This window comes from Vicia villosa, linkage group LG1 (genome assembly GCF_029867415.1).
Source record: "Vicia villosa cultivar HV-30 ecotype Madison, WI linkage group LG1, Vvil1.0, whole genome shotgun sequence".
NCBI classification, from domain to species: Eukaryota; Viridiplantae; Streptophyta; class Magnoliopsida; order Fabales; family Fabaceae; genus Vicia; species Vicia villosa.
This window is the reverse complement of record NC_081180.1, coordinates 184,603,214-184,618,829: the sequence shown is the minus strand read 5'-3', so window position 1 is coordinate 184,618,829 and position 15,616 is coordinate 184,603,214. Positions and strand designations below refer to the sequence as shown.

The following is a 15,616-nucleotide window of genomic DNA, read 5'->3' as shown; positions in this document are numbered from 1 at the left end:
GCTTGCTTACACATGGCTTTTGTTTCTCAAATTGAACCTTCCAAAGTTGATGAAGCCTTAGGAGACGATCAATGGATAAATGCAATGCAAGAAGAATTAAATCAATTCGAGAGAAATCAAGTTTGGGAACTTGTTCCTAGACCAAGTAATAAACATATCATAGGTACTCGATGGGTGTTTAAGAACAAACTTGATGAGAATGGTATAATTGTTCGAAACAAAGCAAGATTGGTGGCCCAAGGTTACAATCAAGAAGAAGGAATCGACTTTGAAGAAACATTTGCTCCGGTTGCAAGGTTAGAAGCTATTCGTCTTTTACTTGCTTATGCATGTTCATTAAATTTTCAGCTTTATCAAATGGACGTCAAGAGCGCATTCTTGAATGGCTACATCAATGAAGAAGTCTATGTCAAACAACCCCCGGGATTTGAAGACTTCAAGAATCCTACACATGTCTTTAAGTTGAGAAAGGCTCTTTATGGCTTAAAGCAAGCACCAAGAGCATGGTATGATAGACTTAGCAATTTTTTGTGTGAAAAGGGTTTCGAAAAGGGTAAGGTTGATAAAACTTTGTTCATTAAGAAAATCAAGAGTAACACTTTATTGGTTCAAGTCTATGTTGATGATATCATTTTTGGATCGACTAACAAAGAAATGTGTGAGGAATTCTCATTGATGATGCAAGGAGAATTCGAGATGTCTATGATGGGAAAGATGAACTACTTTCTTGGACTACAAATTAAGCAACTCAAAGATGGAATCTTTATCAATCAATCCAAATATTGTAAAGAACTATTAAAGAAGTTTGATATGGACAATTGTAAAGCAATGAATACTCCAATGGGCTCCGGTACATATGTTGATCAAGATGAATCCGGTACTCCAATTGATATTACCAAGTATCGAGGTATGATTGGTTCTTTATTGTATTTGACGGCAAGCCGTCCTGACATAATGTTTAGTGTTTGTCTTTGTGCTCGCTTCCAAGCAAATCCAAAGGAATCACATCTTATGGCGGTTAAAAGAATCATGAAGTATCTCAAAGGAACAACCAACGTTGGCTTATGGTATCCTAAAGGTAGTGTTTGCAATTTAATTGGTTATTCTGACGCGGATTATGCAGGATGTAAAACTGATCGTAAAAGCACAAGTGGTACTTGTCACATTCTTGGAAATGCATTAGTATCATGGGCTTGTAAAAAGCAAGCATGTGTTGCGCTTAGTACGGCCGAAGCAGAATACATAGCAGCGGGTAGTTGTTGTGCACAAATTCTTTGGCTTAAGCAACAACTTCATGACTACGGACTTGATCTCGGATGTATTCCTCTTCGATGCGACAATACAAGTGCTATAAATATTACAAAGAATCCGGTTATGCATTCAAGAACCAAACACATAGACATTCGACATCATTTTCTTCGCGATCATGTGCTTAAAGGAGATGTTGAAGTCACTTTTGTGGATACTCATAATCAACTTGCGGATATCTTCACCAAGCCTCTCCCAAAAGAATCGTTTTACAAAATTCGACGAGAGCTTGGAATTTTAGACGAAGGTGATGTTTAAAATTTATTCGTCATTTTCACACATCAAAGGTACACGTTCCCAAAATTTTATAAGTTAAAAGTACCTTATAAATGTTCATTCATTATGACTTGGTAAATATGTATGATATGTATGCTTTATATTTCATAAAATAAAAGATTTTGGAAATTTTCAGTCCAGGAACCGGTTCCCATGTAGGGACGAACCGGTTCCCCATACTAATTTCCAGAGGCGTGTTTTCTTTGTGTCTCAGGAACCGGTTCCCATGTAGGGACGAACCGGTTCCCACGTACATTTTACAGATTTTTGCTTATCTTGTTTGGCTGTACATGAAGGTATGTGTGGTCATTATTGTTTTGCCTTATTTTTTTTATATTATTTATTTTAGTTCAAATATATGTTATATCACTTCACACCACACATTTACACTCATTCACTCACATTTACTCTCATTCAACATTCATCTTCATCTTCTTCAACCTTCCACCTCCATTGTCAACCCAATTCAAAGCTCCACTATCCCACCATAACTATCAAAATTAAATACCCACTACCTCAAAACACTATATAATCCTCCACTCTTTCACACAATTCACTCAAATCCTTCTCCACTCACAAAATCCTAAAATCCCAACTTAAACCCTAACTTTCAACTCCTTTCAACAATGGCACCCAAAGTTTCAAGAAGTGCAAAGGGAAAGAACAAAATGGGAGAAACAAGTGAAGATCCTCAAGAGATCCAACCAACGGTCAAGAGTCGGAGACTCACATTCAACATTCGGAGTCGAAAACTCCTTGCGGAAAAATACGGTAAACTACCCGATTTCAAATAAGGATATATGCTTAGATGTTGAGGAATTTGGAAGAGTGTTAGGAATTCCATCTCAAGGCTTAGTGCTCCTTCAAGGGAACATACCGGAGGATTGGCAACCGTATAGTAAGATTGATGTTTTTGTGGATATGTGCCGACCAACTCAACGCGACTCAGTTCGCCAACAGCTTGCTATCAAGTTTAACATGTTCGGTTCAAGCTTATCGGTGAGTGATAGGATGCTCCATCTTATCATTGCTTATGTTTTATTTCCAAAGAATTCTAACCATTCCAGGGTCAATGAGTTCGAGTTGATGGTTTTGCTTGCTCTAAGGCGTGGCATTGAAGTCAATTGGGCGCTTTCAATTATGCGCCACATGCAGCTTATGGCGTCCCTTAAAGGAGGCTTACCTTATGCAAGGGCCATCTCTCATATTGTTCGGAATGCTGGTGTTCTCCTCCAACGGGAACCAAAGAAAAATATGGATGAACAAGAGTGTGCTATCACCACCGCTACCGCTCTTAAAAATACAGGAATAGTTACGGATCGTGAAGGTAGATTTGTTTACAAAGTTGATTTTGAGCCAGCCGTGCCACAAGATCCTCAACCTCCCGAAGGTGGATACACAATGGATATGATGTTTGCCAAGCTTTGTTCTATTCAAACATCCATTGATAACAACAAGAGGGAGAATAACTATGAGCATAACCTTATGAGAAGACAAATGCGGGAAATTCAACGAACTCAAAGGCGTATCTTGGCTCATTATGAGGGAGAGGAAGGAAGTGAAGAAGAAGAAGAACAAGAGGATGATGATGAAGAACATATGGATGAAAGTGACTAAATTATGTGATTTAATTTCTATGTAATGTTTTCTTTCTATTATTCGTTTTTACTTATGTTTTCTAGACAATGTTCCATTTATGTTCGTGATGTTTAGGACTATTTATGTTTTGTGTTGTAATCGTAAAAAACTATGTTTCGTATCGTTTAAATCATGTTATGTTTGTAGTATTTCATTTTTGTGTTATCTTTGTGGTATTTTACATTGTGTTATATTTCATATACTTTTTATCTTTTTCCCCATCCTTTTTGATAATAACAAAGGGGGAGAAGAATATGCATGTGTTTTTGTTGTTGTTTTGTTTCAAAGAAAAATGCAGGCCATTGTTAAAATTATCAAATGAAACTCATTACCATAAATCAAGGAATCATGGATTTAGGGGGAGTCTCTAACATAGGGGGAGCCTTGCAATGTTCAACATAAACACAAAGCACAAAACAACTTTTTCAAAACATTTTCAAGACTTGGTTGTCATCATCAAAAAGGGGGAGAATGTAAATGCAAGCTTCTCAAGCATAGTGTGTTTTGATGAAGACAATATGGATATCAAGCTTTTATAAAGGATGTGCAAAAAGAATTTCAAGTATCAAGCAAAAATACATCTTTTCAAAGTCTTGAAGAAATTGTGAAGATTCAAGAATCAAGCTAAAGTGTCAAAGGTATAAACAATACTCACTTTGACATATAATTGTTCACAAATATATTTCCATGCATATCATAAACATACTACAAAGTGTCATCCTTCAAAAATTCATTTAAAACCTTTTTCTAAGTTAAAATTCAAAATAAAGGTTTTAGGAACCGGGTTGTCCCTATGGGGGAACCGGTTCCCAGCATTCTCAGTTTTCAGCATTCTGTGTTTTACTATGGGGAACCGGGTTGTCCCTAGGCAGGAACCGGTTCCTCAGTTCAAAATTTGAATTTTTCTGCTGTAACGTTCAGCAGGAACCGGGTTGTCCCAGGCAGGAACCGGTTCCTACTGAACCAGTGTGTTTTTTCATTGCATGATCTTATTCAAACGAATCCATCTTCTTACCACTTGATCATTGCATTGTTTCATGGAAAAATAACCATTCAAAGAGGTGTTTGACACATTATAAATACTACATATTTCAAAATCATTATTCACCTTCTTCATTAACAATTCATACTCATAAATTTCATTATTTCCAAGTGTCCACAAACCAGAATTTTTATATGAAACTTTCTACACACATTTTCATAGAGAATTCATTTAAAGTTTCATGCATACATTATTGTGAACACTTATATTCATTTTGAGAATTGTTTATTTGAAGAAGAAGATCAATCCAAGATTGATAGTGCTATACAAACTTCATCTAAATCTCTTGTAAAAATTCAAAGAAAATTATCTCCTTACTATCCAGGATTGTTGGAAGTAAGTGGTGTGTTTGAAGAGGATTGTTCTTCATTCACATTAGTGTTGATTGATCTTAAAGGTGTTAAGAACCTTTGATCACCCTATAGGTTAGATAGTAGGCATAGGCTTGTACAATAATTCTAACTATAGTGAAATCTCTTTCGTGTTTGAAAGGGGACTGGAGTACTCTCGGATTGTGAGGGGAACCAGTATATATCGTTGCGTCCTTTACTTTTCCGCACTTTATTGCATTCATCACCATTACCAAAGAAAAGAAAAGAACCTTACAAAACCTTCAAACACTTAACCAAAAATTATTAGAAGTATTCTCATAAAACCGATTAATTTTTGAAAACCTAATTCACCCCCCCTCTTAGGCGCAATCTTATACTTACACATACCACTTGGGGTGGAAACAAAAGAGTGTAATTATCAGCAATATCCAGACATATCAAGGAATAGAATAGCCAATATCTCAATAATCTTTTCTTCTGACTTTCATTCTGGTTTTGAGATGATGGATGCCAGAGTCTGTACCTATAGAGGAGATTCCCTCATTTAGGTTTCTGGAACAGACTTAGTTATAGCATAACACAGAATTAGTCAAATTCTTCTGAGCCATCTGACTTCCTTGATTCCAAATAACACTACCCTTTCTGGATAACTACTAGGGCAGTCAACATTCGTGACCACATTTCACTGTGGTTGAGACACATTATTCAGCTGCAACAACTGCTCCATGGTTATGAATGAAAATCCACATATATGGTTCCTTTGATCAGAATACCTTCACGAGTCTTCTTTAGCACTAAGATTTTACTCCTAAACTCCCATAAATTAAGATTTGGAGTAGAAGTACATGTTGATCGTGTCCTGATCAAATTATAGTCAGATGTCTCCTCTTCCAGACCAGGAGTAGGTTCCAAACAAAAGTTCTCACACTACATTAATATAGCACCAGAACATTTGTTCTTCAGCTGGTAGATGCATACCAGTACTAATGTCCCAACATCCGGTAGGAAATCTGTTCCTCCTTCTAGGAACACTCCAGCCTTGAAACTCTTCAAGGTTCACACTTGCAGATGATTATGAATATCATTGATTAGTTGACATTCATCAGCTCTAATAGACCATGCCATTATGAGTGGACTTAAGAGATTACTCAAGTATCTTTGACACTTCAATTATAGTTGTAAGGTTCTGCCATACGTTTTGTTGAATATAAATCACTCTAGATTCTATCTTTTGAAATAGGGGTTGCACCAGAGGCTATGCAGCGGAAAATAGCCATATATCAACAGAATTTACACAATGCTTACTCCATGAATCAATTGTAAGCATGACATCCAAGGATTGACTGTAACTTAACCCTACAAAATGGTTGCTTCTGCACCAAGCAACAGACTAGACCTAACCAAATTCCTAACCTGATAAAATCACATAGTCACAGAGGATACCTTATCAACATCTTCACTCCCGCATGAAGGTTTTGATACGTTTCTTCTCTGTACATAGATGCAGGCTAATTAGTTTAATTCAAATTCTTCACTCCCGCATGAAGCCTTTAAATTTAGCTTTCTTTGTTCTAGCATCAATAGCTCTAGTCGGGTTGGTCTAATCCTCCACATATAGGTCCATCATCCGCTTCAAGGGACCATGCAATATAAACACTCCTTGTTCAAACAATCTTCTACCTTCAGCACAACCAGAAAGTATCCCCCATGGATCTCATCCAGAAATAGACAGGATGCCTGCTTTGATACCAATTGAAATTCTGGTATGACAGACTCAGGATGTCATTTACGATGTCATGACATCTGATCTGTTATCAGCTTAGCAAAGGCAGAACAGAACAATCCCCAATTTTTTATTACCTCTAAGAATGAGTCCATGAGTACTGGCATCATGTTTGTTCAGTCAACATAACCAGATTGTAAACTTCATTGGTTCTGTAAATGGATCAGCTATCAAACCTGAACCTGATGTTATACGCGATGTTACAACATCCAAGACTGAACAGACAATACAAAGCAGAAGATGAATAACATAGTGAATTGTTAACCCAATTCGGTTTAACTACCTACTCTTGGGGCTACCAAGCTAGGAAGAAGATTTCACTTTCAGTAGTACTATTTTATGTAAACAACCGCTGGTTTAGAGATAAACAACCTCTGTTTTACCTAGTCACTACCCAATGCAACCTTTATCTTAGAACTCCATCTAAGACTAGAGAACCTCTGCTCACTCCCTAGTGATACCTAACTGTTACAACCCTGTAACAACTATTTAAACAATTAACAAGAAAGACTAACTTGATCTTGCTTCACAGCTTCAATCAAGAACACAATACACAACTCTTACCTACAAGTTTCGAGTGAGAACAATAACTTCTCTTACCTACAGGTTTCAAGAAGGACATGGCAGCCATCCCACAGCCTGGATGGTCTACCTATAGAAACCCTAACAACTACATATTTTCAATACACGGTATGCTTCCTAAAACTAGGTTACAAAGGTTTCTATTTATAACCTATTCCCAATTGGACTTGGGCTTACAAATCGCAGCACTATTGGCTGTTACAAATTTGCAGATATCTTCTGCTAAAAGAAAGGTCTTCAATCACAAGTTTCCTAATTTATCTCCTAAATTAGAAACTGCTGAATCTTCAATATTCTGATTTGATTCTTCAATATTCTGACTTGATTCTATTGACCTTTAAATCTGCGCCACATAGGATTACATAATATCCCATAGAATATTCTGTATCTGTTGAGTATTAGACTGAATCTTCATGTTCCAGTTCTGCAGGCGCGATCTCATGAGTTGATGTCATGACATTCCATATAACATCTTGCTTGTACTTGTTTTATTCTTTTATATTTGCAAGACTTATACATTCTATTACATTTTGCTGCTATTATATTTTAGCCAAACATAAATGCCAATCAGCCAATAAAAACAACAAGATTGACCAAGGTATTGTCAATAGACATTTTGATGAAATCATATTTAACTGCATGAGTTATGGGATCAGAAGCACAAAGCCTCTGGCTAATAGGTTCTAAACCCTGTCGTATGTTTAGATGAGGAGTGGGTGAAGGAGCAAGGGGTCTAGATAGAGGGTCTATATCAGATTTTGACACAATTCCCGCTTCTCTAATGGGGAAAGGTGATGGGCAGATGGTGAAGGTTGGGAGTTTTCTGGTTCAGTTTGGTCTATAGAGACTACTGATGGGTCGTGCTCAGCCTAAGAGTGAAGTTTATAAACATGTTGAACTTCATATTGAGACTGTTCAGGAGAATATTGAGGTTCATATTAAGGCGGGCTCAAATTACTTGTTCAGTTTCAGATTGAACTGGAATAAGTGTCTGAACAAAGTTGATAGCAATATGCCTGGTTTGAGAGAAATGGGGTTGAGATGAAGCTTAGTCTTGGGTATTAGGGGTTGAGGTTTCAGTAAAAACAACTTGAACTATAACTATAGGTTTAAATTTAAAGGCATCAAATTCAGAGCTTTAACTTGAACTTGAGCTTGAGCTAGAATTAGAACTAGAGACATCTATTGGTCGTTCAAGCATTATTTTTAAGGGTTTTGGGTATTCAGAATCATAAATACATGCCAGCTGGTTTTTCTCATTAGGTAACTCACCATCTAAGTGACTTGAGAGTTCCTTGAATTCTCTGGGAGCATTATGAGAGTCCGAAACAAAGTATTCTGATCTAGAGGCTAGTTTAGGGGAGGGTGTGTGTTCCAGTGAATTTGCAGGTGATTGAAGTGGCGTGGGTGTTGTAAATTTTCTCACCATATGTGAATTGGAAGATTCTAAGACATTATTAGAGACAAGATTCAGAGGAATACTTGTATCATCAGATTTTGCAGCCTCTAGTGCTACATGTTTTTCCTCCATAATGGTTTCAAGGGTCAAGGAACAACATTAGATATAAGAACAACTCTTTCATATGAAATACCCACAACATTCTTCAGCATAATTTCGGCTACATTTTTTTGTCAACTTGCTTATGAGGATCATCAGATAGGAAATGTTCTTTTAAGGCTTTGCTCAACAATATTTTTGCTATCAAACCAGCTCCTTCTTGAATAACCTCTACTGGGAGATTATGGATATCTTTCTTAGTAGACATGGAACTTATTATCAGAGGTTATTCATCAACTTCTTCTTCTACTAATAGCATAAGCATCTTTTCCAGTTTCTTCTTCTTTTCAGCCATAACAGAAGAGGTTGTCTTCTGAGGGGTGACTCCCTTCCTAGTCTTTGTAGGCATAAAAAATAGTTGAAGAACCCGCTTCTTGAACCTCCTTCTGAACACTATTTTGAAGAGCAATTTTGTCTATGGTCATAGAAATTCCAGTCTCTTCAAAGGCCATTTTGATGAACTCATGAATAACTTAAAGACCGTCTTCCTTAGTAATATAAGCAAAATCGCCAATGAAGTTACTTTGGTAATTTATGAGCCGTAGAGGATGTGCTAGTTGTACCACTTCCTATTTCAAAATCAACTTCATGTTCCCCAGCAAAGAACCAGATATAACATTCCCATATGATTATGCCAGGTCTTCTGTAGGCCCAAATTTCATCAGAGCTTCAATCAGCCTACTTTGATGAAATAATTCAGAGAGAAGTCTTGCATGAGGAATACTCTTACTGTGATTTTTGTTTGTCTCTTTGATGGCATCACATAAGTGATTAAATATATATGTTGGAAGGTTGATTTTATCATGGTTGACTAGGAACCTAATGAAGTGTTTGTAATCCCAAGAGATTTGATTAGTACTACCTTCTCTTGAAATTAAACACCCAATGAAAATTCTGAACAAAACCTTGAACTCATTCTTTAGATTCTTTACTTTACTAAAATCAGTTCGCCCGAGAAATATAGTTTCCTTCATCATACTGGATTCTGAGTTGTTGACTTTTGTGTTCAGAGCATACCTACCAACAATTTCCATGCCTAGAAGTTTGGAAATATGATTTAGAGTGATGGTCACATCAACTCCCATCAATTCATAATTGATTTCCACCTCTTTGAACTCAGGCAAACCCATTTCATCCCTAGACTTACCTTTGAGTTCTCTATTATTAGTAACCTTATGAATTTCTTCAATAGCAGCTACATCTCCATCATAAATCTCGGCCCTTACCCAGAAATCTTTAACTAAGTAGGGAAAGGTTGCCCTATTCAACATATCAAAGTACTCCATCCATCCTTGAAATTTGAAGAAATGTTGCAACTGATACACATTCACCCTTAACGATTCAAAATCAACAATATGCTCAATGACTAGCTCTAGATCTTTGAGAAAAAACTTTGTGGTTTTTAGTTTGACATGAAAGCTTTTTCCAAATTCAACGATCATAGCAGCTTGATAAGAGGAAGATGTTAAAGCCATTTTAATTGGAGTTAGGGTTTCTAAACATGGTATATAGGAAAAGGGGTTTTTCTGAGGAGGTTCAGAAGATGAAAGTGTGGGTTGTGAAGTGTGAGAGTACGTGATATGCTGATAAGTGAGTGTTTTTCAGTGAAAATTAATTTTGATTTAAGTGAAACTTAATGACTAAGGAGGCGAGAAGCATGTGTTTCAAGAGATATTCATTATTACATGATGGTTTTTACTCAACAACTACAAACCACGTGTCATAGGTCATTTTAAATTTGAGACATATAAATGGAAAAGTGTCAGAAGAAAGAATTTGACCATATTTTCCATTTATGTACTATAAGAGGCACTTAGTAGATTCAATGTATCACATACTGAGATGCTTCAGAGTCTACTATTCCTCATAGGCCATTTTAGAGTTTTTGAGCATAGTAGCTTTTAACCATCCTCAGATTATGAGATCAAATTCGGAACCAAGAAATTTATCCTTAAACAATAGTTTGGATAAAATCAATTCTTTCTAGTGCTTGATTATCAATTAATAGACAAGATACTTTGCCACAAAGATAGCAACAACATTGAGGCACTTCTTATCACGATCTGTTAGTTCTCTTATTGATATAAAAATATCAGGTTTAGCAATTATTAAGAAAAACAGAAAAAAATACCTTTTCTTAGATTTTGATAGACAATTGATATGTTTTATCTTTAGCTCAATTTACTTGAGTCTAGAGACCATTTTGTTCCAGCAATAATTTTTTGAATAAGTTCGGATCACAGTTCTCACAAATTATAAGAATCACCAAAATCTCCTTTTTCTGGATGATTTTTAGAAGTTGGATAAATTCTGAAGCATCAGTTTGTGGACTCTTAGATTCAATAGTTCCAGTAACAGTCATCCACCTTTTTTGGTTCCTTCCAAATTCCACATTTTCTTCCTCTTTTAGAGTTAGATTTGGTACATATGTTTTTCTTCTGTCATATATGTTCACATGTTGCAACCATTCAGTGTCTAGGTATCATGACTCCTGTTTTTCTTCTCATATTTATTGCAAAAATAATTTCATATTTGGCACCCATAATTTGATGGGTCTTCTGGGATTAGTTCTAAAAGGTCTCTTATGACCTTTTACCTTAGCCTTCATCTAGTAAGGATTGGAATCATTCAAGACTTTTGATTTAAAAGATTTATGTTTTGAATGGCTTTTATCCTTTGATTCTGAATCTCTAAGAACCTTATACTCTAATATCTTAGGTTCGGGTTTTCTCAGAGCTTTATACTTTTGAACCACTGGATCTGGTTTCTTTAGAACCATGGACTTTGATGTCTTTGGTTTCTTTAGAACCTTGGAATTTGATTCTAAATGATTCAGAACCTCTACTTTATCACCAGCAGGTACAAAGTATGAGTAAATCCATTTCTGATCAAATTTTAAAGAAGAAGAAGAAGAGGAAGAAGTTTCTTCTTATTTGTTCTAGCTTCCAAACCTAGGATAAGAATATTTTCCATAATAGCCAAGACCTTCTCATCTACTTCTATCAACATTGTAAATCATAAAATCTATTTATGTCATATTAAAGTCAGAAATGTCAAACTCCTGAAGAGCCATTTCATACTTATCAAGAGGTTTGACAGACATGTCATTAATTAAAGAAGTAAGGTCTCTTTCTAATTCAAAAATTCATTTTTATAAAAGTCTAATTCATCTTTTAAGAGATCATACTGCTTTCTCATAATTTTCACATGTTTGGCTTTAACTTCACAACAATCAATAAGATCTTTAGGAAGAGTAATTTAATCTGAATGAGATAAATTAGCAAATACCTCATCTTCTTCTTCAAATTCAGACCCAAAATCTGAGTCACATTCTATATGAGCCATCAACGTTAAATTGGCTTCTTCTTCATTATTGTTATAATCTTCTTCATCTCCAAGTTCATCCCTCGTTTTCATGAGATTATTCTTGTCATTTTTATGAAGTTATCCTTAATAACTTTATTTCTTTGTGTTTTCCTTGTGTAACTTCTGACAGTCAGCAATGAAATTATTAGGCTTCTTGCAGTTAAAGCATCCTTTCTGATCATCTTTATTATCTTTGGAAGAAATTCCACTGAAGCCATTGCCTCTGACAAAGACTCATTTGTTCTTGTTTTTTAGATACTGAAATCTTTTGATAAGAAATGCATTTCCTTATTATATGTTCTAACTTTAGAACCTACTGTAGAAGCAACTTCTTCAGATTCGCAGACTTTGGAGGATTTGGCAGATTTATCAACAGATTTTAAAGCAAGATATTTTTACTTATTTGCTGGTTCATCTCCAGTAAGCTCCATACTTATTTTCTGGTTCATCTACAATAAGCTTCATCTTATTTTCGTTTTCCTTGCTCCTCGTCATTAGGCACCACAAAATTTTTAAACAATAGTTTCATACTCTAACACCGAGGTTGGTTTTTGGGCTCAAACATTATGAATCTCCAAATCATGGATGAGATCTCCTTGATTTGGGAAGGGGGTCTTTCCTCTCTAAGGTTGGAAAATATATGTTTTGAGAGATGAAGACGATGCAGTTATACTGTCTTGTTTTGGATGTATGTTCCTCCACAATCTCATTGGCCACACTATGTCATTGATTTTGGTTTATAGTGGCAACACTAGCCAGAAGTCATTTTCGTCGAAAGTTTGCCATTAGATCCAAAACAAAAATAATTGTGGAAACCGTTAAGTTTGTTTCCTAGAGTTGAGGCCGATGATCCAGTCAGACCTCAGGATATTTGGTGTTGTAGAACATGACAATGTGTTGGTTGAGTAACATTGAACTACAACTCCCAATTATGTAAAATGTCTACAAACACGCAAGTGATAAGTCAATGAAGATAGTTAGTGTAAGGTTTAAGATTAAAAATTGTATGTATATAAGCCATAAGTTAGGCGTGATAAAAATGAATTTTGAGATACAAAAACATTCTCAAGACAATTGTCTCTTTGGACAAGTATATAGACACATATAAAGAAATTCTTTAAGTCTTTTCATCTTAAAGTTAATATCGATCTTCAACCTTTATCCAGATGTATATTCACTGGTACACCTAATTGTAATGACTTAGGGTGAACATGTCCAATACAATCTAAGTTTTAGCCAAGTCCAAAACATTATATATAACTTTTTAATTTTTCAATCATAATTATACTTTTTTAAGTTACATTTATTTTCATTTATAATAAACAAATTCAACATTAAATTTACAATTACAACTCGTACAAAATCTAAAATCTGTCAATACATGGTAAAGAATGAAACAAACTATCAACATTTTTTCATAAAGTCCAAAATATTACAAAAACAAATGGCTTACAATAATGAAAGTTCATCTAACAAATCCAAGAAATAAATAATTCTCGTGACACAATGACCCTTAAAAATTAACATCACATGTGGTGGGTTCAAATGCATTCAAGAGCTTAGTCCCATTTGAACCAAAAGGAACATCAATCCCACATTTAATGTTACTCTTATTATCTCCAAAAATAAAATCACCAAGCCTAAACCTCATCTTAGTGTATAATTTCACATCAATATGAAAAACTCCTCCTTTCTTGTCATGTTCAAAATCAGAAACTTGATCATGATCAAAAACCACAACACGTTGCCCAGAGAAAACACCACTCATAAGGTTGGTGCTTTTTGTGTATTGACGGAACGAATTTAACCATGTTATAACGTCCGTTGAGGCGAATCTTATCCCGTGGTAGGACACGTGTCCCTCAACTTCGTCGTAGTAAAAGTTGAGTTTTTTGTTTGGGTTACGTGCCGTGAAGTTGAGTACGAGGTTGTAATGGAGGGTGTTGGTTTTGGTTGTGTAGTTGAATTGGGTGAGCTTGGCTTCATTGACACTAAATCTGAAGGCTCGCGGTTGGACGACGAGCGAGAAAACGAGGAATATGAGACCAATGAGAATGATTATTGCCAATAGAAGCTTCCAAATTATGCCGAAGAGGCAGCAACAGCATCTTCTACAACGGTTGTGAGGCTGCACCGGTGCCATATAGCTGCTGAAAAATTATGAAATTGATAATTTTGATAGAAGAGCTTAATAGGAAGTGAACATTGAAGTGTGTTTTGTGGTGAGTGGAATGATGTATATATAAGCACTTAAACAAGTAGGATAAAAGGCGTTGAAAAATCAGTTGAAAAGTTCAGAATATGTGTGCTTGTTTACTTATCTTGTTATCCACTTGAAATTGAAGTTTCTACTAGTTGACCTGTAAGGTACAGACACGTTAGGCCCTGAGCAGCCACTCGATCCACTTGGATCCCCCAATCCCATGCACTATCAGACGCGTTGGTTTGGTCTAGGGAGACCTTCATTGGTCATAATATGAAGGGGCCTTCCCAAGATGAAGTAAGTTAGCAATAAAAATTTGTTGGGTAGCTGTCCTCGTCATCACAACTAATATTGATCTTTTTTTGGAATTTAAATGTCTTTGCAGGAAGACAGTATTGTTTTTGTCCATGAATGTCACTTAAATGTTGTACTATCGAAGCTAATAATGTAAAAGGTAATAATGTCTTATTTCCTTCCTTTGATAATTAAAATCGATAATTCTAAAGAGCCAGCAAGAGTTAAGAAGGTTTTGGAAAATATAATATATGGCCATGAGCATGTGTAAGGAAACCCACAAGACATAGTCTCAAATATTTAGGATCAAAATTCAAATAGATAAATAAATATATTTAGTATGTAGCACTATTGATTAATGTGAGTTTTAGTGTGTATAAGGTTGCTTGCTTGAATTCACATGCAAGAAATTTGTTCAATTTTTTTTTAAAGCCGCATTTTATTATTTGTTTTGGGTCCCATAATATATCACACCCATTAATGCCTAGACATGTGGGAAATTGGAAGTATCCATCAACGCTGATTCAGCTGCATTAGGAATGAAAAAGCAAATTGAGGAACTAGGTCAATTTGCACCTTGCAACAATAACTCCCTCACGAGGATTCGGCATATGTAAACGCATCCAGAGACGGCGAGGACTACTTCGTGAAGGCCCAACGTATGTAAACATTTCGAGGGGCACCAAAGACTCCTTCCAGAGCTTCTAGTTTTCCTAAATCAGAGTTATTGATTGAACCCTTGGTAGTAAGGATTTGACAAACGTACCTTTTTCGGGCATACCTGGTCTCTCAGTCGCCGATGAATCCTCCTAGGATGTTATTGAGTGTCCCGACCCTTGGAACCATATCCTCTTTTCCCTCTTGCGGGGTTACCATAGACATCTTTAAGTTCCCTTCATGGATCAAACACTCCATATCTTTCTTTAATTGAAGAAAGTCCTCAGTATAATTCCCCTTAATTTTAAGAAACTTACACCAAATGTTAGGCTCGCGCCCCATGACGTCTGCCTTTAGAGCCGAGGGTTGAGAGATGTTATGCATCTAGAGAATTTCCCCCTATATCTACTCTCGACGAGTTTTTAGAGGCAAGAAGCTATTCACTATTTCCACTTCACTTGAGTGTTGGTTTGTCTCTTCAGACGATGTGTATTAACCCCTTCGTGAGCAATCAACATGGGAAATGCATTCTTTTTCATCTCGGGCCTTATTTTCAACATTTTTTTCTCCTCCCTTA

The 15,616-nt window shown here is 35.9% G+C and overlaps 3 protein-coding genes across 3 annotated transcripts in view; 1 reads left to right on the top strand and 2 right to left on the bottom strand.

The window, feature by feature from the left end:
• LOC131660976 (protein MAIN-LIKE 2-like) overlaps positions 1 to 8,006 on the top strand; it is a 58,007-nt gene extending 50,001 nt beyond the window's left edge. The window contains exon 3 of the mRNA XM_058930358.1: positions 7,806 to 8,006. Within this exon, the coding sequence (XP_058786341.1) occupies positions 7,806 to 8,006 (201 nt within the window). The remainder of the gene's footprint in view (positions 1 to 7,805) is intronic.
• Positions 8,007 to 8,992: 986 nt separating this feature from the next.
• Positions 8,993 to 9,994, bottom strand: LOC131660967 (uncharacterized). Its single transcript, XM_058930348.1, has 2 exons — positions 9,425 to 9,994; positions 8,993 to 9,088 (listed from the first exon to the last, which is right to left on the bottom strand). The coding sequence occupies exons 1-2, from the start codon at positions 9,992 to 9,994 to the stop codon at positions 8,993 to 8,995; spliced, it is 666 nt and encodes a 221-aa protein (XP_058786331.1).
• A 3,283-nt stretch (positions 9,995 to 13,277) lies between these two features.
• On the bottom strand, positions 13,278 to 14,326 carry LOC131621064 (NDR1/HIN1-like protein 10). The gene has a single exon (XM_058892274.1). The coding sequence runs from the start codon at positions 14,026 to 14,028 to the stop codon at positions 13,399 to 13,401; it is 630 nt and encodes a 209-aa protein (XP_058748257.1). The 5' UTR covers positions 14,029 to 14,326; the 3' UTR covers positions 13,278 to 13,398.
• Positions 14,327 to 15,616: the final 1,290 nt, after the last annotated feature.

Excerpts from the sequence above, each read along its gene's own strand:
- LOC131660967 (XM_058930348.1), bottom strand. The coding sequence starts at position 9,994 with ATGGCTTTAACATCTTCCTCTTATCAAGCTGCTATGATCGTTGAATTT. Across the intron at positions 9,089-9,424 it reads ATCTAAAGAATGAGTTCAAG|GAAGTGGTACAACTAGCACA; the intron begins GTTTTGTTCAGA and ends ATTTTGAAATAG.
- LOC131621064 (XM_058892274.1), bottom strand. The coding sequence starts at position 14,028 with ATGGCACCGGTGCAGCCTCACAACCGTTGTAGAAGATGCTGTTGCTGC.